This window comes from Pteropus vampyrus, unplaced genomic scaffold, assembly GCF_000151845.1.
Source record: "Pteropus vampyrus isolate Shadow unplaced genomic scaffold, Pvam_2.0 Scaffold337, whole genome shotgun sequence".
Classification (NCBI taxonomy): Eukaryota; Metazoa; Chordata; class Mammalia; order Chiroptera; family Pteropodidae; genus Pteropus; species Pteropus vampyrus.
The window spans coordinates 410,560-435,099 of NW_011889118.1; the positions used below are offsets into that span (position 1 = coordinate 410,560).

At 37.8% G+C, this 24,540-nt stretch overlaps 1 protein-coding gene across 1 annotated transcript in view; it reads right to left on the reverse strand.

The window, feature by feature from the left end:
* LOC105304362 (voltage-dependent calcium channel subunit alpha-2/delta-3-like) overlaps positions 1-24,540 on the reverse strand; it is a 676,581-nt gene that overhangs the window by 407,190 nt on the left and 244,851 nt on the right. Inside the window, exon 5 of the mRNA XM_023522298.1 lies at positions 22,844-22,903. Within this exon, the coding sequence (XP_023378066.1) occupies positions 22,844-22,903 (60 nt within the window). The remainder of the gene's footprint in view (positions 1-22,843; positions 22,904-24,540) is intronic.

Genomic DNA, 24,540 nt, shown 5'->3' on the forward strand with positions numbered 1-24,540 from the left:
AAACCATGTCTAGGATTAGGCCAACTTCTGAGTGTGTTGAGTTGGAAGAGGAACTTCAATCAAAAATGGTTACTTGTTGGTATGAATTTCGAATGTTGGCTCCGGGGACAGAGAGTTATAAATGACAAAAGTTGAACAAATTCACTGGGGATCTTAATAATATATACATAAATAGATCTAAATGAAACCAGCAACTTGATCAAAACTGTATCATTGATCCAACCCCAATACTTTAAACACTTTGAAGGAGAGAGAAAATAACAGTAATTTTTCTGAAAGTGAAAAATAGCAACACTGCATCTTGGTAAATCTACAGAGAATAATTTGTATCTAAAGAGACACCTAGCAAATAACAAATTCACATATACAAACTCATTATAAAACTTGCTTGGGGCTTGGAAATGTTTTCACATTTTCCCACAATTTACAGAGGACATTTTTGTATAGCAAGGACATAATTAGTATTAAATATGATTAATTTATACTGTGGGGAAACTCAGGAAGTGTTTTGTGTTTTGATACTACGTGTGGCTTCTTTTCTCCCACCTCAACCCACAGTATAGTCAAGTAGTCATTTTTAGAATATTCATTCACTGAAATTTTAAACAGAATGTCAGGTTATTATCAGGGAACGTGGGCCTTTTTCTTCCAAAGAGTAGAAAATCTAACCCTCTTATGATTACATTATTCTTATTTCATGGATGTTAAATTTTCTGCAATATAATGAAATCCATAGAAGACTATGTAAAAAATAACTCAAAGAAATGCTTCATTCTACTATCCAAGAAAAATCCATGGCAAAAAAGAAAAAAAACAACTACTTTAAATTTTAGGGGCTTCATATTGCTGGATACCAAGGTAGGCATGGGAGTTGAGCCACAGAGTTTGGCAAAGTGCCATTCATGATACAGCTGTCCACCATGATATAAGCCCCAGGAAATCTATTAGTCCCTTCCCATTCTTACTGAAAGTTCAACTACAGCTGAGAAGCATTAAAACCATTCTTATAGAAGGTACTACAACATCAGGGCTCTCCTGTGAAGACAGGATCTAGAGGAAATTCCCAATCTGATACAGTGCTCTAACACTCCCCCTCCAATCAGGTGGTTTACTGTTTAAAAAATAGACTTCTCTTTAACCAAAGGAAAAAAAAAAGGAAAAACTGTTTGCCATTATAATATTTACAAGAGAACTTTCCATGGGTCTCAAGCTTTTCTGAAAATTAGTTTTATGATTTTTTTGGTTGATTAAAGCTAACCTTACTCCTTTTAAACATTCCTTTTTTAAATTTGAGGATCCCATCCCATATTAGCCATGCTCTGGGGAAAAAAAATGTAGCTCATTAGGAGTGAAAATCTATAGCAGCTGCCAGTCTTTCTCCTTTTGTTGTTGTTGCCCAGCCTAGAAATTTACTCTGTGTACCTAGGGACTGGCTTCATATCCTCCACATCCGACCACCCCCCTTCCTCCAGCTTGAGTCTAAAAGCTAGAAAGGATGACCAAGGATTCACCCTATTCAGACAACAATAGGTACCTGATCTTTCCTAAATTCAGGGGCAAATCCTAGTGCTAAAGATAGTTTTCCTTCTGAAAGTAAATCAAGTATAGATCTGTAAAAGCAAAATCAACTTCACTGGATGTAGGAAATCTACAGTAACTAGATAAGTTACTTTATTACACAACTAACCAAATTCATCAAGGAACTGAAGTCTGACGAGTTTCACCAAAATTCGAAAAAAGCAACATACACAAAGAGCAAGATGGTTTAAATATGGCAACATTTCTTATCTTCCTCAACTTGTGTTTTGCTAAATTTAGAAAGGTATAAAGAGATCACTGAAAAGAGAAAGAGGGCCCATTTGGATGAACATAAAGAAGATATTAAAAAGTAAAAGGTTAAAAAAAAAAGAAATACTTGGAAGTTCCACATTTTTAATTCTGACTTGACATTTTTATGCACCATTTTTAAATGGGCTTGGAGTTGCACTGGTGTGAATCATCAGCGACATCTAGTGGATGGCAATGTTATGGTGTCTGGCTGCAGCTTAAATTCAAATCAGATCTTGGACCTCAGTGCCTCACCCTATCGTAACATTTTTTGTTTGCAGAAAAAAGTAGGTGACCTTCACTTACTTTAATTCAATAAGTCTGTCTGAGTTTAGTCTGAAGATATGAACATGGAAGAAACTGTTAAGTTGCTTAGTCAACGTGGCAAGGATCATGCATATGAAGAACCTGAGAAAATCTAACTGTTGTACGCACTGAGACCTGGGTTTTACAAAGCTGCATTGTTGCTCAGATTGACTTAATCCATGTGAAGAAGAAAGGGCTGTATAGTAAACAAACACCAAGGTAGTAATTACGTGACTATGGCCAATGCTATTTCACCCCTGTCAAGCACATTATGCTTCAGACATTTTTCAAAATGATTTGACATTTTTTCTGCGTGACATGTTTTGGGTTTCATACAGTGAAAACAGCTGGTTGCCTCCTGCTGCATGGAAAATTCAGCAGTGGAGAAGTAATGTTGAACATTCTTCACTTTCCCGCAGGATCTCTTTAAAAACTTGCAAAAGGGACTCATTGCTGTCACATGCTGGTCAGAAGGCAGGAGGGTGTGGTGGGAAAGGGTGAAACCTTCACAGGTAGAGGCAGCATAAGATGTGAGGTCCTGGTCCGGACTCCTCATTCCCTACCCCACCCTCTAGGTCCTAGGTTTCTGACCTTGGGGATGTTATCAACCTGTTAATCTTCTCCTGTGAAGTGGGAAAGCACCACCACCTCCTAGGGCTGTCATGTTAAGTAATCAGTACAGTACCTGAGGTCAATGACCTAGAGTTATGATTACTAGACTATAAGCTCTGTGCTGGCAGGGAGCATGTCTCGTGTGTTTATGACTACACATAGAATTGCCAGGATAAATAAAAACACAGGCCGCCCAGTAAAACTTACATTTCAAATTTAACTGGATGTCCTATATTTTATCTAGCAATCCTACCATTTACCTAGAATAGTCCTGTCCAAGAGGAATTATCAATAGCTCCTCTTTCACTTTTAAAACTATCTCGATGTGAACATAACTACTTTGAGATCCCTAATTAAAAGCCCATGTCGAGCACAATGCCATATGTGTAAGAAGATCTTGAACAAATGCATACCTTAAACAACCAAATGAACACCTATTTTTTGGATGGCTGACCCAAGGGAAGCACTGTGTTCTAGATGTTTGCTAATTTAAAAACTGTCCTCCATTATACACTTCGAAAAATGTTTTATGAAAAATTTTATTAGTCAACAGATATGTATTGACAATCCACAGGTGCAGGACTTTCTGGCACTCTACAATGCCAAATGACCGGGCAGAAAGCACTTCCAGTTCATCCTGGGCTGAGCACAGCATAAGCATAAATACTCTCAGTTCTGACTTCTGATAACACATTCCAAAGCAAAGAAAGGGGACAAAAGGACATAAAGAAAGGAATGGAGAGAGGAAGGCAAGAAGGAAGGAAGGAAGGAAGGAGGGAGGAAAGGATGTATAGATGGAGGGAGGAAGGGGGGAAGGAGGAACGGAAGGAGGGAAGGTGGGAAATAGAAAGGATGAAAGGGGAAAGAGAAAAGGCAAAAAACACAGTCAAGGAAAACACAGAAGTAGAGGCAGTACATGCCGACACCAGTAAGGAGCTACCTGGCATAACATCTTTGAATCAAAAAGGATTTTCTGATTGAGCAGAATAAGAAAGAATCAAAGGTTAAGATTTTACAGACATCCTTGCCAACTGTGCTTACAAATTATTTTGTAAAATGGAAAAAAATCAAAGAGGGCATTTTTACACAAACAGAACTATTAGGAATTCAAATGTGACAGTTGACAAATTCAGCTGTTCCTCGGGGAAAGACACAGCATCTACCCTCTATTTGCTGCACATATATTTCATTCCTCAACTGATTTCACTTCTGCACACTAATTGGGGCTGGTATTTATGATGGGTTAATGACAGTCAGTCAGGAATGCCGAAACACTATCATTAATATCACCAGGGAAAAATAGCTCAGCAGAGATGTGTATCATAATTAATGTCACCTAGAAATTGTTTTCAATATTCAAAATATTTAAAGGAAGAATTGGTGGAATATTTAATGTGAGAAACAAAAGCACTGTGTAATTGATTCCAAAATATCCTAACCCATTAAAAGGAGTGGGAAGGCAAATATTATGACAGACACATAAAGTACAGTTTATAACAAAAATGGAAAGCTGAAAAAGATCAAAATAATCTGGAGCTATAAAAATTATTGCTATTTTATGGCATTCTTGAGAAAAAAGTATGTTATAAATAAGGGTTTGGTGCCTGAAGTAAACTTTGCAAACATCCTATTATCTTTAGACTGCAAATAAAAATGTGTCAACCAACTAGCATATCTGTGACACAGACATGCTCCTGGCCTCTTCTCCTGCCCACTATGAACCAGAGATAGACATCGGTGTGAAAAGTTATCCAGGATACACACTTGGGTTATAGTCTTAAACTAAACGATCAAACCAGGAGGAACAACTCAACAAGTCTCATTTAAACCAAGCAACCTCCAATGCACCCTAAGCTGCCTGATGTCTCCAAGGCTAGGAATGTGCTGATCTGAACTGCTCTTATGAACCAGGGCTACCAATGAGCCCACGTGGCAGTCTCCAATCCAAGTCTATGGAAAGCCAGCAAAATCACTCACTGAACAATGTCTCCCAAAGGCTTTGCTCTCTGCTGATTAACAAGGCAGAGCTGTGAGATGCTCAAGGGCTGAGGCCTGGCCCCTCCCCCAACCTCAGTGCCTGACCCAAGGCCTAATGCCTCAGAATTGCTCACATCTCTATGCTTGTTCAGTGAAACTACAGGAAATAATGGGGCTTCTCCATGAATGATAATGTGCATTGAATTATCAGAGGAAAACCCAAACCCACTTTGCCTTGGCCATATCTGGTATTCCCACAGCAGTTCAGATAGGGCACAGCTGGAGATGGGAGAGGAGCTGACAGAGATACTAGTGAAAATTCCAGGAAAAGAGAAACAGAGTGATAAAGTGCTTAAACAACTGTGACTCCGGTGCCTTAGATCCCTTTCTCAGGTAATCCTTAACCGGTGATGCAGAGGTTAAGTAACTTGCCTAAGCACTTGACCACCTATGAAATGACCACACTGTGCTTTGAAATTAGATCTTTCTGACTTCTAAATCCATGTTCCTTCATTAATTGCTTCAGGAAGAAGAAATAGCTAGGGATACTTCTCATCTCCTTCTCCTGCATCCCCAGGGCCAGTGCTGTGAACACCGGGATGCAGAGATACAAGAATGTGGGGATACAGAGATGTGGTGATATGAAGATGCAGAGATACAGGAATGCAGCGACATGTGAGGTATGGAGGATGCAGGGATACAGGGAGAGCATAGAAACTGTAAGCAGAGGCAGTATGAAGAAATCTAAGTGCACTGGACTATGACAGACCAGAAGCTCCTGGGGATGTGGCAGAGGCTGCCTTGAGGCTACTTGATCCATCACCCGCAGTGTGGAGCCTTGTAGCTCAAGATCTGACTAAAATGCAAAACAGTCATCCACCAGGAGGATGAAGGTTCGTCATCTTTAGCAGTCATGTAGTAAAGCCTTCCTTCAGAGAGGTGCAGGCCCACCAGGAGCTGTGGTCCTCTAATATGCATTCAAGTACAAAGGCAGGAAGTAGTTGTCGCCCTCAGGGCAAAAACACAGATTCCATGGTCTCCTTTGAGACACATGAAAGTCCACACTGTCATAAAGAGCTCCTTTTGTTGCCTCAACATCAGAGCTGTCTGCTTTTCATGAAGCCACAGCCAGAAGCTTCTCTTCCAACTGGGGTCCAGAGTTCTCATTAGCTCTCCTCATCGCCTGGCCAAGGGCAGGGCCCATAAGTCACTCTAACTATGACTGGATACATAATTTGGAAGTCCTAGTTCTAAAGCAAAATGCTGGGCCTCGTGTTCAAGAATTAAGAATTTCAAGATGGCATCAGAATAGCATTAAACCAAGTGTGGGGCCCTCTGAGCATGGGGCCTTGTGTGCCCACACCGGTTGCAGGCCCGTGAAGCTGGCCCTGGTTCTAATGCTCCAAGCAGGTCAGAGAAAGGCCTCAAGCTGGAATGTCGGAAGCCCTCTTTTATACAGGGCTAAGGGACTTTCTGCTCAGGACGGCCAAAAAGAGGCTTATGTAAACCCAGGGCCTGTGTATGGCATCCACTCTCCAGAATCTGAAGCCTGGGACACTCCTGAATGTAAGGCAGATGATGATAATCTATTGCCAGTTACATAACTGTAGTCACAGTCAACAGAACACTCCACACACGAGATATCCAAGTTCAATATCAATCCAACACATGTTTGCTCCATGAGAAGCACTGTGTTGGGGGCTGAGGAAGCAGGGGAGAGCAAGACACGCACAGTCTCACTTGATCTTCATCAGAATCCCTCAGGGGCGGGATCCTGAGGCCCATCCAATAAGAGAATGAAGCGGAGTGGGTGCAAGCACTCTGTGGGTGGTGGCTCTGATCTCCGGCTTCCCTCTGTGGCTACTGTAAAGGCAAGTAGAGGTCCTAATAGGTATTTATCCACTAATTAATTTCTTCATTTTCTCTTTCAAAAACTTTTAAAAATTCGATTTTGATTATCCCAAATAATTTCCTTGTAAAAATGTAATAAGCATCCCAGCTAAGAGTCCCCTTTGACCACACTGCTAATCCCTAGTTCGTGTACAAATGCTATAAACAGGCCTTTTCCTCTGTAATAACAGAGGTATATAGACACTAAAAATATACAAGATCATTTTCCTTTTTAACTTAAATTATTTCACAAATAATTCTTAAGCCCTGCCATGGATTTGTAAATTTAACGATACACATCCTGGCCATTACCAGTAGATCTGATTCATACCTTTTAGCTACTACCTAGAATCCCATTCCATGGATATGCCACAGTCTCATTAGCCCTTCCCATATAGGTAGACATTTAGACAGTTTGTGGGTTTTTGCTAAATCAAGTCATGCTGCCTTCCAATACACATGTGCTACCGTTTCTGTAAGCAGATGCAAGATGTGGAGCTGATGGTTTGTAGGGCCTGTGCACTTGCAGTTTTACAAGATTCTGTGGTATGGCTATGACACTGGAGCCGCATTTCTACAGGTCTCATCAACATTTGATATCATCATCATCATCATCATCATCATCACCACCACCACCACCATCACCATTACCATCATCATCATCATCATCATTTTGCCAACTGATTGGTAAAAATGGTATTTCACTGCTTTAATTTAGTTTTCCTTGATGACTAGTGAGATTGAGCATCTTTGTCCATGTAATTCTACTCCTGTCAAGTGACTGTTCATATCTTTTGCCCATTTTTCTACTGTTTCTTTGCAGTAGATTGATACGGAGCAGTTTTTATTGTGATATTTTTGTGATTTATATGGAGGAGTTCTGTCCCCATCCTAGATACTGGTCCTTTGTCTAGTGCCTGTATTGCAAACATTTTCTTAAACATTTCAAAAAAGGAACATTCCCTTCAGCAGTCTCTAGCACCAGAGACAGGTATGAACCCAGAAAAGGTTACTAATGTTACTGCAGTCGGGGTCTGCAGTACACAAACTCCAATTTGCTGTTTCCTCTTGGAAGATCTTCAGTGTCCCAGCACACTAGATGCTGCAAACCACCATGAGGGATGATGCACAGGGACCAGCACAACCCTGGGGATTTCTGACAGTAATCGTTACCAGGTTCAATTAACTGCTTTACAAAAGCAGGGCTCATTCTCTCTCTAGCCAGTGAACCCTGACGTGCAGACACTACAATTAGAAGCAAAGAATAAATTAAAAGCACGTTCTTTCTACCACATGGAATAATGAGCACAGGGGACAGGAGTAATCATATTTTTTAAAGCTCTACATGAATTAAAAAGCAAAGACAATGGACAAAACTGAGCAGTGATTCATAAGGCTCTCAGTTGGGTGGACCACTCACCTGCTGTTGAAAACACAGGTAAGGACATATCTCTCACCCCAATGCCCCTTGAATATCTTCCATGATTGTCTGAAATTTACTACCCTAAATATCTCACCATCCTAAAATGGGAAGTGGCCGAGGGCAATATGCTGCTCGGTGGCTTGAATCTCCTCTTCTCATACGTATTCATTAAATCCTTATCTCCAACGTGCTCTGTTCCCGACCCTTAACATAACCATGCAGCAGGAAACAGTTACCTCTCCCAGAAAAGCAAATACACTAACAACAGACTTCCCCTCGTGGAGTCCAGGTGAACTTTTCAAATCCAGGGCTGGTTTCTGCCATGTTGGAAAAATATACATCAATAACTTAAATCTCATCCAGACACTCCCAAGGGACTCCTAAGACCCTCTTTGCTCAAGAGCGGGTGTCATCTGCTCTGCCTTTTTGCCATCTTTAGTCTATTAAATTTAAAGATAATAAAAAAAAAAGGCAGAGGAAGGAAACAAAGAGAGTACAGTGTGTCTAATTCACTGTATCAGCGTGCCCCAGTTGTTGCTGGCTCCCTGCCTGCTGTTTCAAGTCTCAAGGGAAATATTCTAGAATCTTTTCCTTTGCAAGAAAATAATGAAAGAATGAATTAATGAATCAATGAGTACTTAGAGTCCCTGGCATATAAATGCTGCAGATTACAGATGTTTCCACACACCATCAAAAAGCACATTGCACAATCATCTTGCAGAAGGTGACTTTTGCTTCATTTGAGAGCAGAGTGTCCCCCGCATCCCAAAGTGCATCATGTGGATTGTATAGGGTAACTTCAGAAAATGTAGGACCAATAGCACCAAATATTGCAGGAAACAATGCTCTAGACCAATGGAGCAAGAAAATAAAAATGACTCTGACCTGACTCAACTGAATTCAACCTGTACTTTTGATAGTCTGTCTACCTTCCAAATTCATTACAATTTCCAGTCACCCATCAATACCAGATCAAAGAAAGAAATGATAAATAAATATTCATAAACAAAAGCTGCTTTCTGAAAAGCATAATATTTAAACACTGTTCATGGAATCAAAAGCAGTTTATTTCTGATCTTAGGTCTGTCACATCCTCCCATGTGACTCTGGATAATTTATTTATCTTCTTTTAATGTCAGTTTGATCACTCATGAAGTGAAGGCAATAACAGTACATATCTACCCCTACCAGACTGGTGCAAGGATTAAATACTATAGTCATAGCCCTCAAAATGCTACCACACCTGACAGTCTAACGTGTTTAAGACACACCTTATAATTCTGAGTCAAGATCTGGTAACAACCTGAGACTGGATATGGACCTCTCTGAGATGTGACTGAGATTCTTGGTCATAACCTGCCACTGGGGATGGGGCAAATGAGATTTGTAAGGTTCAACTGAGATGTCTCCAAACCAAAGAGAATTGGGCTGATTTTAACCTAATTGTTAATGTTGTCTTTGAAAGTTGAATGAATAAAATCCCAGACTCCAGATATCCGTCTTGCTAAGACATTTCTAAGAGCATGGTGGTGGCTCCTGGAAATTTACATGCTCCCAAAACCACCTGCCCTAGGGTTTAATGTCACTTTTAATTCAGAAGGTCCCAGAAAAAAATTGGCATACAGAGTCAAAAAGAATAATGAAGACAAAATGCTTAAGGCAATTACAAGAGAGATTTCCTTTAGAGCCGTTAATGAATTTGGAAGAGGAATATAAAATGTGTCCCAGCAGCAATCTCTTGTTTGTGTTTCTCTTCTGACACATAAAGTAACCTGTTTAAAACAACAACAAAACCAAACTGAACAATTAGCTAGCCTACTGTGCCAACACTGACTGATGATTATGAAGGGAAATAGTTCCAGGTCTTCTGCTCTCTCTGCCTACTTAGATAGGGGCCCCCTCACTCTCTGCCACACTCTCTGCCAAGAGGGTACAGGTGTGGCAAAAATTCGTTTCAGTTCAACCTCTCTGTGGAGCCAAAACACCAAATCTAGTAGCCTACCAGTATCCCAAGGAGACTTGAAATGGCTCCGATTCTGAGCCTTGGGCAGCCTTTCTGCTGTGAAGTTACTATCAATTCTGCTAGCAACATCATATTTTTTCTCTTTGGCAAATGATGCTTTTAACATCCTTCTTAATGAGTATCTAACTCTTGAGATGACCCTTCGTTTTCTTTGTTCAGTCATTCAGTCCTTCTTCAAATATTTATTGAGTGCCAGCTGTGTGCCTAAGCCCCGATTACAACACTGAAAAACAGATGTGGTCCCCGCCTCACAGAGCTCACAGTCCTCCAAGGAGGTAGAGACTAAATATGCAATTATAAATGTAATCAACCTCTTTGTGTTCCAAGAGTATTGGTCAAAATAATGATCACAATAATAATGGCTATCCCGAAGTGGGATCATCTTCTGCACCAGAAAGTGTGCTAAATACTTCATGTAAATCAGCAAGCCCATGGAAGCCTGACACCCTTACAGGGCAAGTATTATCATCCTGATTATACAACAGAAGGAGAAACTGAGACTCCCATGGGCTAAGAAATTTGCCCTGGGTCTCAGCGCTAGTAGAGCCGAGATTCAAATCAGTGTTTTTCTGACTCCAGAAGACATTTTCTCAACAACTAATATCTACCTCATCCGGAATATTAATCAGCAAACATAATCAGGCAAAATGAATCCTCCTTTATTTCCTTGTAATCAAAGAAGCATTCTGACCAGAAAAGAGCTATTTGTAGCCTATCATTCTCTTGACCTGGGTTTCAGAAAATATTACTATTAAGCTATAATGCTGCATCTTCTCCCTCTTCAGCCTTCCTCCTTTTAGTCAAACAAGCGCTACATTTCAGCCAATCTCACATAGAATAAGATGGCAAAAGACATTAAAACACAGAAAAAAAACTTTTCCATGGTGGTTATACATTCTCTACCACCTGAAACCTTTTAGGAAGAAAGATAAATTATAAATACAGTCATATGCACGACATAATCACTTCCAAATATGTCAAAGCAAAGGTTTGATTTGGTTCTGAATTTCTTTAACTATACAGCAAAATAAGGTTTGGAGTAAAACAAGTCATTCAATTCCTGAGTTAACTTCTTAAAACCACACTCACACAGAAAAAATGTCCTTCAACGTTATTCAGAAATAATTTAAAATGATAAAATTATTTACAGGGGGTCTATGGATGATCCAGTCAACCAATCTTTTCTTGAAATTTTTCTTTTTCAGTGTTAAAGTATGAAGTTCATGTCTGTTTGAACAAAGAAAAGAATAGAGAGAATTTTATTCTCAAAGATGTTTCCCTTAGGACAATGCTATGTCTGTAGAAGCTGTTGGATTCCCCCAAAACAATGAATGAATGTGCCCCCTATGGAAAAATAACTGTTCTCCCTTTCCTTGTAAAACATCACAACCTCAGAGACTTAGATAGTTCTAGATCAGTGGGAGAATCAAACCAGTCCCACCTCTCATTTACGTGAGGTAACACGAAGTCTAAAAGGAAACATGACTTCCCCAAGGTCACATAGATGATTAGCAAAACTTTAAGCCTCCTGGCTACTAACGTAATATTCCAAGGAAGAAAATTATTACTTTTTCCCACCACTAATGACTACCAGCATGAGAAAGGCCATTTTTTTTTCAAGGTTGATTATGTATTCTGATATTGTTTTATTTGCTATGAGCAAGTGAAATGTAAATTCTAGGATTTTCCATGAGGGGCTGATAGTAACGGTTTTACAGATATTCTAAGGAGATGACACTGTTAGAAGTTCACTTTCTGCTAGACACAAAAATTCAGATATGACCTCAAATTACACCTATTTTTGCTTTCAAATATTTATTATAAGAGACTGATAATGTCTCCTTCCAAATTCCTACTTGTACTGTAAGAGGCTACCCCTGCCACAAACATACTGTATCTATAGCTCGGACTGTGGGAGCCGGGAAGAAGGGTGGGAACCTTCCCAAGAGGGCAAATCCCAGTTACAAGAGCATGTTTCCCTTCTAATTTTTCCTCCTTTCTAATTTTAAAGTTGTTTTCTCTATAAGCACATATCTGTTTAATAAAATAATTTGATAGCTGTTCATTAAATATATTAATTAAATGTAATTAATTATCTTGTTTGTAATTAGTATATTCATATATTTATAACTGCATATTAAATGGCTGAAAAAATATCATTTAGATGAGGAAAACTAGCAAATTTATTACAAATCATAACAAAAGCCAACTGTTTCACTAAAAAGCTGCCATTAGTGTAGGGAAAGGTCTTTGAATATTACAACAATAATTGAAACACTTCTGGTCAAGCATAAGTGTTTATTTTAAGAAAGAATCCGTTTTTCTAATTGAAATAAACAGATGACAACTTCATGAATTACTAACAATGCCCAACTCGTGATCACCAGTCAGCTGTGAATTTTAGCAGTTGTACCACCATTACAAATTTCAATTAATTCTAACAAATATTTGTGGACATCTGACTACATGTCAAGTGCCTGCTCTCTTGGAGCTATGTTTTGCTGGAGCAGACAGAAAATAAACAAATCACATTGGGGAGCTCAAAGAACAGAAGTGAGTGAGACAGGACCATAACACCCACGAAGGAAGGAGTTAGAGGTGGCTGCTAATGTATGCATAATCTTGGGCAGGTTATGTAATGCTCTCTTTGTAAGGTACATGGGGAGTTCAGGTTTTATTCTAAGTGTAAGGAAAGCATAAGTGCAAGCACATAAATAACTTGAACCTATTTGTGTTACTGTGTAGAGAGGATAGATCCCATTGCCGAATAAGGGAGTGTCTCCCTTATACAAGTTTCTAATAGTATCAGTAAACTGATGTTTAATCATTTTCACTAAATTATTATATTTTATTAAGTTTTTTTTTTAAATATTATGGTTATCTGGTCAGAATTTACCATTCTAGAAAGTCCTGTTTTGAAGAATTCGATAGACCTTTTAAATAACCCATGAGAACTTTCACTTTAAATTTATTTCCTTATAGGATTTTGTCCAGTGCTAATTAAAGTCAATTTGAAACTTGTAGTTCAGTGAGGCAACATAATGTATTGGTCTTTGGAGCCAGGCAAACTTGGTTGTGAATTCTAACTCATCTACCCACTGTTGTACAACCCTGGGCCTGTGATATGACCTCTCAATCTTTAGTTTCTCCATATGTAAACCAGGGATAACAATAGCATCTCTCTCACAGGATTGTGGGGAGAAAAATAAATGAAATAATGCTTGTGAAGCACTTAAGCCACTGCCTACACTGAATATATTTTAAATAATGGTAACTATTACTCTTAACATTGTTACCATGATATTAGTATTAATTAGCCAACAAAGAGAAATATACTAAAATTGTTAGTCATGGAAGAATCAAGATTACCATATCAAAAGTGTTTGCTTGGAGCTATGTATATATTATGAAATATACATTATATATTATTATGAAAACCTGCATTACAAACTAACCTGAAAGTAGGAAAGGTGAGAACGAATTCATCTCTGTACATATCAGGTGCTTTATTAACAAGCTTAAATGAGCTTAGGAAATTTCTGTTGAGTTGTGTCCTTTCTGGAAAGCAACCAGATTCAAGTTTTACTTTACAAATTCAACAGCAATTGGCAAATCCCTAGACCACAAGATCCTTGGTGAAAAACCAGCAACCTAAGGGCATTTTCCATTGCTGCCAAAAATAATCTGCTGCAGAAAGATCCCGAAGCAATTTCTGGGGTCTGCCAATGACCTCTGGAGTCAGCCATCTTAACAAAAGACACTAAGGTTTCTGGAAATGTACCATGGGACCCTGAATATTATGATTAACAGAACCACTAAGTGTTTATCTAATGAATGCAGATCTGTAAACAAGGCTCTGGAGTCCCAAAATGCCCCCTTTCCAACCTGGCTGATGTCTGAAACACCAGAATCACACTGTGCATATAAAAACAATAAAACAACTTTAAAAGTATTTGTTAATTGGAATATTTAATAAAGTTTGAATTTGTGGGTTTTATTGTGTTTAAAATACATTATTTCAAACAAATGTGTTTTAAACAAATATTCATTTAAAATAAATATTCCCAGCTTTGAGAAAGCCCAACTGAGAAAATCCAAGAGTTGAAAGAATTACATAAAAACCAATGACTTTTTGGTAGGAAAGGAAGTACTTTCTGAAGCAATAATTCAGAATTCTAAAACCACTATTGTCTACAATAGTGGTATATATGGTCAGGATAGAAAAAAAAAAATGTAGCAAGAAAGACTAGGACAATGAGGAAAACACAGAGGGGTTTTACTAGATTGTTCATTATTGATAAAATTGAAGATAAAAAGACCCAGAGTTTCTAAACCCATACTTGTTTAAAAAGGGTATTTTTAAAGACCCTCTAAAAATAGGAGTCACTAATGTGGAAATGTTGTACAGCAAATAAAAGATAACTTCAGAAGGACAAATAATGCCATTATTTCCCTCTGAACTATAAAGTAAGATGAAACCAAATCAATTATAATTACTACAAAGTTGCACTTTTGCCTTTCAATGTTACTATTAATAATACCTTTATCTGGATTTATAATAGGAGATGGCATTAATATAATTAGGCCTTAGACATTATAAATTTTTATGAAACAATGTTTACATTTTAAGATTCTATTTTAAAAAATGCATTTTTCTCTTTCTTGAAGTTGGAAGATGGCCTTGAGTGGTTCTTTTGGAACAAAGAAGTCAATATTATACTCACAGCTTATATGCTATTAAAATGCAGAAGATCAAATCACTGGAGGTCGCCATGTTATGTGTGTGTGGTTTATCATTCTCTTCTCTTCATCTCTTTAATAACTGTTTCCTAATACTAATTTAATTGAATTCAGTAAATTTGGTATTTTTAGAATACCTACTATATAGATGATACTACACTAAGTTACAATGAGAAAATTTATAAAAATCAGACATAATCACAATATCATACAACAAAAAATTACTAGACATGTGAAGAAGAAAAAAAGGAAATTTTAAAAAGTGACTTCAAAAGAAAAAAGTAGTTAATAAAACAGAAATGACCCAGATGCTGGAATTAACAGAGAAGGGATTTAAAACAGCTATTGTAGATATGTTTGAGGACTTGTAAAAAAAAAACATGACTATAACTGGTGCATAGATAGGGAATTTCAGCAGGAAATGAAAAGTACTAAAAAATTTAAGGAAAATTCTAGAACTAAAAGTATATATGAAATAAAATACTGGATGTGTTTAACAGTAGATTGGAGACTATAGAAGAAAGGGTTAGTGAACTTAGAGACCAATTAATAGAACATAGATTGGAAACAAAAACAAAGAGCCACAATGACCTGTGGGACAATATTAAGCAATATTAATCAAAGACGTGAGACTTAAGTTCCAAAAGGAAATAATAAAATAAACAGAATGGGGTGGGTAAATTTTTGAGAAAATAATAAATTAAAAATTATGACATATGATGAGACTACTCAAGAATCTTGGCAAAACTCCAAGTAGTATAAATACAAAGAAAATCACTTCTAGGAACATCTTTTACTTATACTGTATAGGATACTGAAAATCAAAGATAAAGAGAAAAATCTTAAAAGCAGCAGAGAAAAATGGCTCACTATAGTCAAAGGAACAAAGATAAGAATGATGGCTAACATTTAATCAGAAGCATTAAAGATCAGAAGAGAATAGGATTGTTTCTTGAAAGTGCTAAAAAAAATAAACTGTCAAGTAAAAATTATATATCCAGCAAAATTATCCTTAAAAAATGAGGGTAGAATAAAGATATTTTTAGATAAACAAAAGCTGAAAAAAGTTGTTGCTATCAGAATTGCGAAAATGTTTAAAGAGGTTCTTCAGGCTAAAGGGAAATGATAACAGATGGAAATTCTAATCTATAGAAAGAAATGATGAGTGCCAGAAATGGTAAATATGCAGGTAAATATATTACTATCTTTTTTCTTACTTAATTTTTTATAATGGAGTTGTTCAAAGCAAAAATAAAACAAAATAAAAAATAACATTTTATTATGGCGTTTATAACATACAGAAGTAAAATGTATGACACCACCACGAAAAGGATGGTGGTAGGTAGAAACATGCTATAAAGTCCTTGTTTCAGGTAAAATGGTACTTCATAAACTAAATTAAGTCTAGGTACTCTCTACTCTTAATTTAAAGATGTTTATTGTAATCCTTAAAGCAACAACTAAAAAAAAAAACAAAAAAACATTTTAAAAAGGTAGGTTAGAACTTTCCTGGAGAATAAGGGTCATCTCTCAGTTTGTGGAAGTCTCACAGCCTAAAACAGGGACTAACGTACTGAGTTCTGAATAAATGTTAAATTAAACAACAAATGGATACAAAACATAAATAAAACAGGGTAGCATCATAAAAGTGACAAAAATAAAGTATCATTAGAGCTCAGAGTTGAGAAATATTATTGTGTAGAAAGCCCACAACACAGTCTGACATATAGAAGGTCACCGATAACAATTTGTTGAATAAATCATGGCATGGATGAGATCTCCGAAATCATCTAGATGTTACAAGAATGTCATTTTATGAATGAGCAAAGAGGCCACAGAAACAGATCTTTGAAATTGTAAATGGTCCAGTTGGGACTGGAAATATTAGAAGCTAAATTTACATACCTCTAAGGCAAAGCTTTCTCTGCTGGATCAAGCTGAGGCTCCACCCGTTGCTCTGTCTTCCACTCTCATATGAACAATAGTCAGGGTCATGAGCATAACATGTGACCACCAAATGACTGATTAACACAAAACTCAAAGTCATGACATTGACCTTAAGAAACTTATAGTGTTCTAACCAAATGAACAAAAATGATAGTGTGTATGCATATGGTGTGTGTGTGTCTGAAAATGTCAATTGAAAAATGGCTTTGATTTTAAAATGCTCACACTTAAAATTTCCTCAGACACTATTTACACATCAGTCTGTGAATAAATGACTAATGCTGAGTCCTAACTAAGAATATCTAAGATCTTAAAGTGCAGAAAACTAACTGTGACCCCCTGCCAAGCTGATAAAAAGAAAAAAAATAAAAACAATAGGCATGCTCTCATGGGTTAGATCAGGGAGAAAAAAGAAAGAAAAGAAACATTTATTTTAATACTGAGTGTGAAAATTTCCTTCTCTTTTCATATATTTTTCTTATAGATGTGACCCCTATCTTGTTTACTGCACAAAGTCAATTAGCCATCTGTAGGAAAAACATCATTTCTAATTCTGGGGCCTGGGTCTTCTGTGCTCCATTACCCTCCCTCAGCAAGGAGCTCAACACATAGCTCAGTCAAAGAGGACAAGAAAGGATTAGGGCTTGACAGGAATACATGAAAAAGCCCAGGAGGATAGTCATTTCCTCCACTCAGGAAGTACTTTCACTAAACTAGTCCTTTGCTCTTGTTCAGAACATTTCTCCCCCAGGGCAAAGCCTGACTTGCCAGCAGGGAAACTGTCAGCGAAAGGACAGCTCTGCTCTGCTGCTTGCTGCTCCACTGCCCTTTATAATCATTTCCAGAAAAAGCTTCCTTCTCCCAGTGGATGGCATCAGAAGTTCTAAAGCAAGCAGATGCTGGGGCTCTGGAGCCTCCTCTCTCTGCCCACCCTGGGTCTCCTCCAGCACGAACCTCCCACTGCAACAGGCAGTCCCCAGGAAGGGGAGGAAGCAGACCCAGCAAGTACCATAAGTTGTCCTATCTCAGAGATTTCTCATCAGCAGCCCTGGCATCGCTTCCACGCCAAATCCTTCACCCCAACTCTAAAATCAGGCCACTGTGTTTGAAAGATAGGTGACCGCAGCTTGCTGATGACCAAGAAGGGATGTTTAGGACACTTTGTATCCCCCCACTTCCCTTCCACTCTCACACTTCTGTCATCCCTCTGAATGTCATCAGGCTTTTTTTTTTCCTTATCACTTACAAAACAACAAAGAAAAAAGTATTATAGAAAACTCTGTAATGGAAAAGGCTTCTGCAAGATACACAATTCAAAACCACAATTCTTTTTATTCCCCCTCACTGTGCACCAGCTCTGTGCAATAGGCCCTTATTTGTGACAGATTTCAAAGAAAATGTTTGCAGTTCAAAGATAAGCAGGTTTCTAGTAAACTGCCAAAAGGACATTTTTCTTTTTCTTCATTGCCAGTGGAAAAATTCAAAAAGAGTAAATAAGAGAGGGAAGACATTCTCTCTGAGTTATACTACAGGTATACCTAGTTTTCTGGAAATTTACCAACAGATAGGATAATCAGGGCTAGGGTCCACCCCTACCACTCTGCCCCAGCCCTAGGTTAAGTTTTGCCATCAAAATAATGAGGCTAAACACTAAAATAATCACATGTGATAATTAAGACACGGTTTTTTAAAGCTTTGTTTTCATTATAATCATTAATCTCATACGTGCTTAACATTAAAAACCTCGTTAATTCAAAGAATAAAATAAAAAAGGAAAGATACCATTTTAACAAGGCCTCTGTTTACAACAATTAAAACAGAAAATTGCCTTAATGAATACATCAGAAAATAAAGAACAAAACCAAGAGAAGGCCAATCTAGAACCCTTAAGCCATGATAAAGAGGTATAAGCCAAAGAGCTGAACTGACACCAGCATCCACAAAAAAAGTTTTCAAGCCAGTGAAGACCAGGTAGCTCTGGTGTCTAGAGAGAACTCTGTATTGTGGGTTGTTTACACATGCTACCCTTCAAAAGCTGTATTTTGCCTCTTGCTTAATATTTGTTAAGAATTAACAATCCAATGTTATTTAAGGACCTCATAGAAGAGACTGCCGACTTCAAGGCAATAAACCCCTGGGGAAAAAGGTAAAACCTCTGGAGAGACCAAAAGAGAAACTTTTAATGGAAAATAAAATTCTGACAATAAAGGAAGCATGACTTTTCTTCTGGTAACTTTTGATGATTCTACCAACAAAAAAACAAATTCATTATTTTTAATAGCACATGAATGGTGCAATGATGCAGACTCGAAACTAAAGTAAAAGAAGAGGCAGATCCTCTTCTTTCTTGGAAACAGAGGGAGCTAAGACTTTACAACTTGAAGGTACATGGTTTAGGTAATTTCACGAAAACACTTTTTTTTTCCTGTAGGAAAATGGACTCCCAGCTCCTTCTGCTCTTCCTGAGCTAATAGTGCAGGGACTTACCTCCTCAGCATCATTTCACGGTGAGCAGATGGTAGTCTGAAATTTTTTTGAAAAAAAACAATCTACTGGCAAGGGTTGCCAAGAGGTCAGCAGAACCTAGATTAACAATTGATCAGCTCTAATGGACCATCGCAGCAATAAACTCAGATCCCAGGCACAGACCTGCTACGCCAATGACAGCAATGGCGCTGACGCCCAAGCTGTTAACAGACTGGTGCTTAATAGCACCGATGCTTTGCAGCTTCAAAGCCGGCATCTAAGCAAACACACATTCTTCGATATACATCCATTCTCTCAAAGCCCTCTCTTTTACAGGTTTCCACAAAAGAGCAATTGGTTTACTCTGACCCAGAAGAGACTTCACTAACATCTGAGGTCCGGGTAATGAAAGACACTCTATAAATACTGACAGATTATTTGAACATCTACTCTTGTGTTCAGAGCACAACTGTATCATTTGATATTTCTCATGTAATCATACAGAACAGACAACTGGGGAGGAAAAATAACTGGACTCTCCTTCCTTGTTCCCAAAAGAACAAAAGCTATAACACTCCCAGGATTCATTTTGTCAGCCTCCATTTTTTTTTTTTTTTGAGAGATGCCAATGCTGCATTTGTGTTTACAGCACATCTCACAAGAAATCAGTTGTGCTACACCAGGATTTTACTGTAAACTTTCAATAATAGGAAAGAAGTCAGAACACTCTTGAAAGATAACAATAGCTCCAAACACAGAAAAGAGCAGCTTGAGGTTAGTTGAGCTAAACCACAGAACACTTTTCCTCTGCTGAAAGATAAGTCCCCTAAAGTCAATTAAATCATTCTCTCTCTTACCCACACCTTTACTAGACATCTGATCTCAGAATAAAATTGACTATATGAACCATAAAAAATAGATTTTCTAAAACAGTCCTGACTTCCAAGAATCTTTTTGGCTTTCTTGCAAACTTACTCCTTCCTATTGGACCAATGGATTTAAATGCTGGGTACAGAAACACCCAAGAACAAGGACATTCACTTATATAAACACAACACAAAGGTCAAAATCAGGAAATTCAACATACATGCAATATTATTATCTAATGTACAGTCCATATTCAAATCTTCATTTCTGGCTGAATCCAATTTAAGATCACATGTTGTATTTAGGTGTCATATGTCTTTAATGTCCTTAAGTCTGGAGTAAGTCCTCAATATTTTTCTTTCTTGATCTTGACTTTTTTTGAAGAATCCAGCCACTTACTTTTTGGAGTGTTCCTTAATCCAGATTTCTCTGATGTTTTATCATGATTAGATTCAGGTTATACATTTTGGACACATTGTGGAAGAACCCCATATAAGCGACATTGTATTCTTCCTGGTCATCGCATCTGTAGGTACTTGATGTCACTTTGTCTCATCATTTATGGTGTTAACTTTGATTACCTGTTTCAGACAGTGTCTGCAATTTTTCTCCACAATAAAGTGTTATTTTCCCCTTTGTAATTAAGTAAATTAATGTGTAAATTTGTGGGCAGATGCTTTGGGACTGCCAATGTTCTGTTCTTCAGCAAACTTTTTACCTGCTAGTTTTAGCATCCACTGAAGATTCGTGTCTGAATCAGTTACCATAATTTTTCAACTCTTTCATGTCTTCTATATTTATTAGTTGGAATTCTAGGGTAAGAGCTTTCCCTTCTCAATTACTTATGTATTTATGCGTTTATCTATTTGTTTATCCATTTTATTTATTATCAAAGTAGATTCATGGATTCTTATTTTATTCAACGTTATAATACAATTGAGTTGATTTGAGTGGAGTTTCTATCATTTAGTACCAAAATATTCCTGAAAAAGCTTCAGGAACTCCTAAGGAGAGGGAGGACAGTTTCTCTTGGCAACGCATTCCAGATGTCCTTACAATTGTCACACTTATAAAGATGCCTCCTGATGCTTACATTACAATCCCTTCTGGCCCACTCTAGGAAGTCCAAACCCTCTCAGGAAGAGGCACATTGAAGTCAAAGATGACCAGTAAATGGCCCCTGGATCTTCCTGGAACTATCACCTGGTTGTGGCTATAGGAAGGCAAGGTGTTCGATATATTCATCTGACTCTTCTGTTCCTTTTCTAGCAGCTCTGCTCACAGGACCGGGCTGGCTTCCCTCTCATCTTCCAATATTGCCAACAGGTGCCAGAAAGTCTCCACCTTCCCCTGGAACCTCTTGCTTGGCTATATTCCTGACTTTATTTGCTTCACATTTGGGGTATTATGCCTGAAAATGACTCCCAGATGGTAGGCTTGAGAGTTTCTGCTTCCCCTGCAGATCCATTCTTCACCATTCTCCACTCAGTGCAATGTTTCAGGAGGCTAAACCAGCTCAGCTACACCAACAGTTGGATTCAGCCAATGGTGGATACCAGCAAGAGATCAGAAGGCTACAGACTATTATTGGATTATCTTCCCTGCAAGTTCCATCCCTGCCAGTTCAGCATAGGTGATTGTACCCCTCTTTCAAGTACCCTTTCCATATAGCTACTATCCCTGACTTCTGGAGACCACTCCCTCCCTTTGCTCCTCAGGCCAGGTATGGGGCTTGCCCTGAGGCACAACACCATCATTTGTTGTTTTCTCGTATCATATATTTTTGAACGTTCTGTTTATTAAACTTTCCTCAATTACCCCATTTAAGTGTGCATTCTTTTATCCACAAGGCAAAAAATATAGATGGGAGTGATGACAAGAGGTATATGCATGGGACAGAGACATGGCCGAAGTATCACCATCTTTGTGTGTGTGTGTGCTTGAAGATTATGTCTGTCTTTATCTTTTCATTTAAATAAAAACATAGTAAAATTAACACTATATTCTAATTGTGACCACAAGCCATTAAAAGAGAAATATTCTATCAAAGCACACACTTAAGGATTAAGAGGATTAAAATTCATTCCTTCCGTTTTTCTAGCAGTGAAGAAAAGCCACAGAACTCAACATGACAGTGCAGATAAAATTTCCCTCAAGAGGGATCCAAAGAAACCTCCGAGTATTATTCAATTCACTTGTTGCCTTCTACTTTGTTGTTTATATATAAGACAACATCAAAAGCCTTCTCAACCAGATACGGGTGTGCCATGATTAGATATGAGATTCACTACAAGAAATTCATTAAGTAGATGTTCAAATCCCACATCTGCAAATGATTTTTAAAATATAATTAACAGTCAATTCAACATTAGATCCATCATAATGTTGCTTTCAATCACATAAAATGCTGCTAGCGAAGTGTCTATAACCTGCTATCTATCTTATCAATGTACCATTAAGAGCTCTGGTAATTACTGTCAGTTGACTGATTTACTCCCCCAGAACTGGGGAGGAGTTCATCAAAATCTGGTTACATGCGTGCGAGTGTGTATTATCTATCAGCCACTGTCACTGTTATGGTAGAAAATGGCTGAGGATTGCTATGCTGCCTTATCAAAAAATAGGCACATTTATTCCACCTCTGTACCATCCCCTCAAAAGCCTTTCTTTCCCAACCCCTGAAACCTGGTATTCCCGGTATACATAGTGTTTCTCCTTTGGCAACAAACACAAAAAACAGTTTAACTCAAACTATAATCAGTTACCTGCAAATCTGCATCGAATTCATGTTTCAGGTGTGCTTCCTCTGCAGCCTCCACAAGACGCTGCAAAAATAGAAAGTAACATGAAGAATTACAAGTGTGGCCTGGACCCATTTCAACAACATGGAAAGACTGAGGTTTCACCATTGCCCCCAAATGACAAATTATTTCATGGCATATTCATTGTGAGTGGTGCCTTTGCTCCCACGAAACTGAAAATAATAACATCAGGGTCAAAATCTAGTTTTTTCCTTCATCATCAACCATAATTCTTCCAACAATATTTATTGTTGTGTGCATATAAAGGCACACGTGTTCTACACCCATTTTTATAACAATTCAAAAACAATGGCCCTTGAGGCCCAACATGGACTCCAAAACTTACCTAGAAATGTGCCTTCCTTTAGTAGAGATTTATTGAATTAAATTGAGCACAGCTCTAAGTGGGCTAACTTTCTTCCCTAATGATTTGGAAAACACTACTTATTTTAATTCTCTCAATCATTCAAGGTCAATTCTTTCTGTACCTAGTTCTAGTATATAATTATCAGGTGAAATTTATTTGAATTTTATGGTACATCAATGCCATTTTCACAATCTGCATCCCGATAAGAAAGTCACTGAAATTAATCAATAAGCAGTACCTATAAATACACAATTGTAATTCTTCTTGGCCAACTAAATTCAATCAGTTCATATTCTTATGAAAACAACTTAATGAAATTTCATTTAACAATTATTCAACTACCAAAACCATTTTTACCTTAATTTCAATGTGCCAACAATAAGTTATTATAAAAATGCAGGCTAGAAGATATTGCAGAAAACTCATTTAAATACTACTTCACTGAAATTTCATTGAAAAGAGTAAAACCTTTAGATCCAAGTAAAAATTCAACCATTTCTATTTTTCTCATTGTTAATCTTATAGTCTATGCTTCCATTAACTTGCTTTTCCTTGACATAATACAGACTTGAGCTTAATAGGTCATGATTCAAAAAACGATGACAGTATTAATCTCTAAACGATCACAAACCACAGATTTGTTCCATGAATAATTATTAAATTGGACATAGAAATGAAGAGGCTGAAATATATTTGGGTAACTTTTGGCTTCAGTATAGAGCACTAAAGCCCTCTCTGTTCACATGGCATACAAAGAAAGAGAGGCCAGCCAGAGACAGTGCTGTATGCCAATAGGACCTGGGAGGTGTGGCAAATCTGGCTTCCCACACTCCCTTCAGATGATCAGGAAGGGGCTTCTCCTTCTCTGGTCAATCAAAGAACAGATCCCAGGAAATATTATAAAGCCAGAGCCAGAAGACCCAGTTCTAATTCTAGCTTTGAGGCAATCTACTATAGTTGTAAGATCTTGGGCAAGTCCCTTCCCCTCTCTCAGACCAATTTCCTCATCCCAAAACATGAAAAGTTGCCCCCAAAGCAGTGGTCCTCAAAGTGTAGTCCTGCACTGGCAGCATTAGTTTCACCTGAGATTGTTAAAAATGCACATTCTCAGGCCCCATCCCAGTCCTTAAAAATCAGAAGTTCTTGTGATGGGCCAGCAATCTGTTTCGACAAGTTCTCCAGGTGATTCTCATGCCACTAAACTTTGAAAAACACTGGCTAAAAATACCATTTATCTCAGAACTCATCCCTGATGCCTTGATTAATGAGACCCACCAACCCTCCAAGGTTTCAC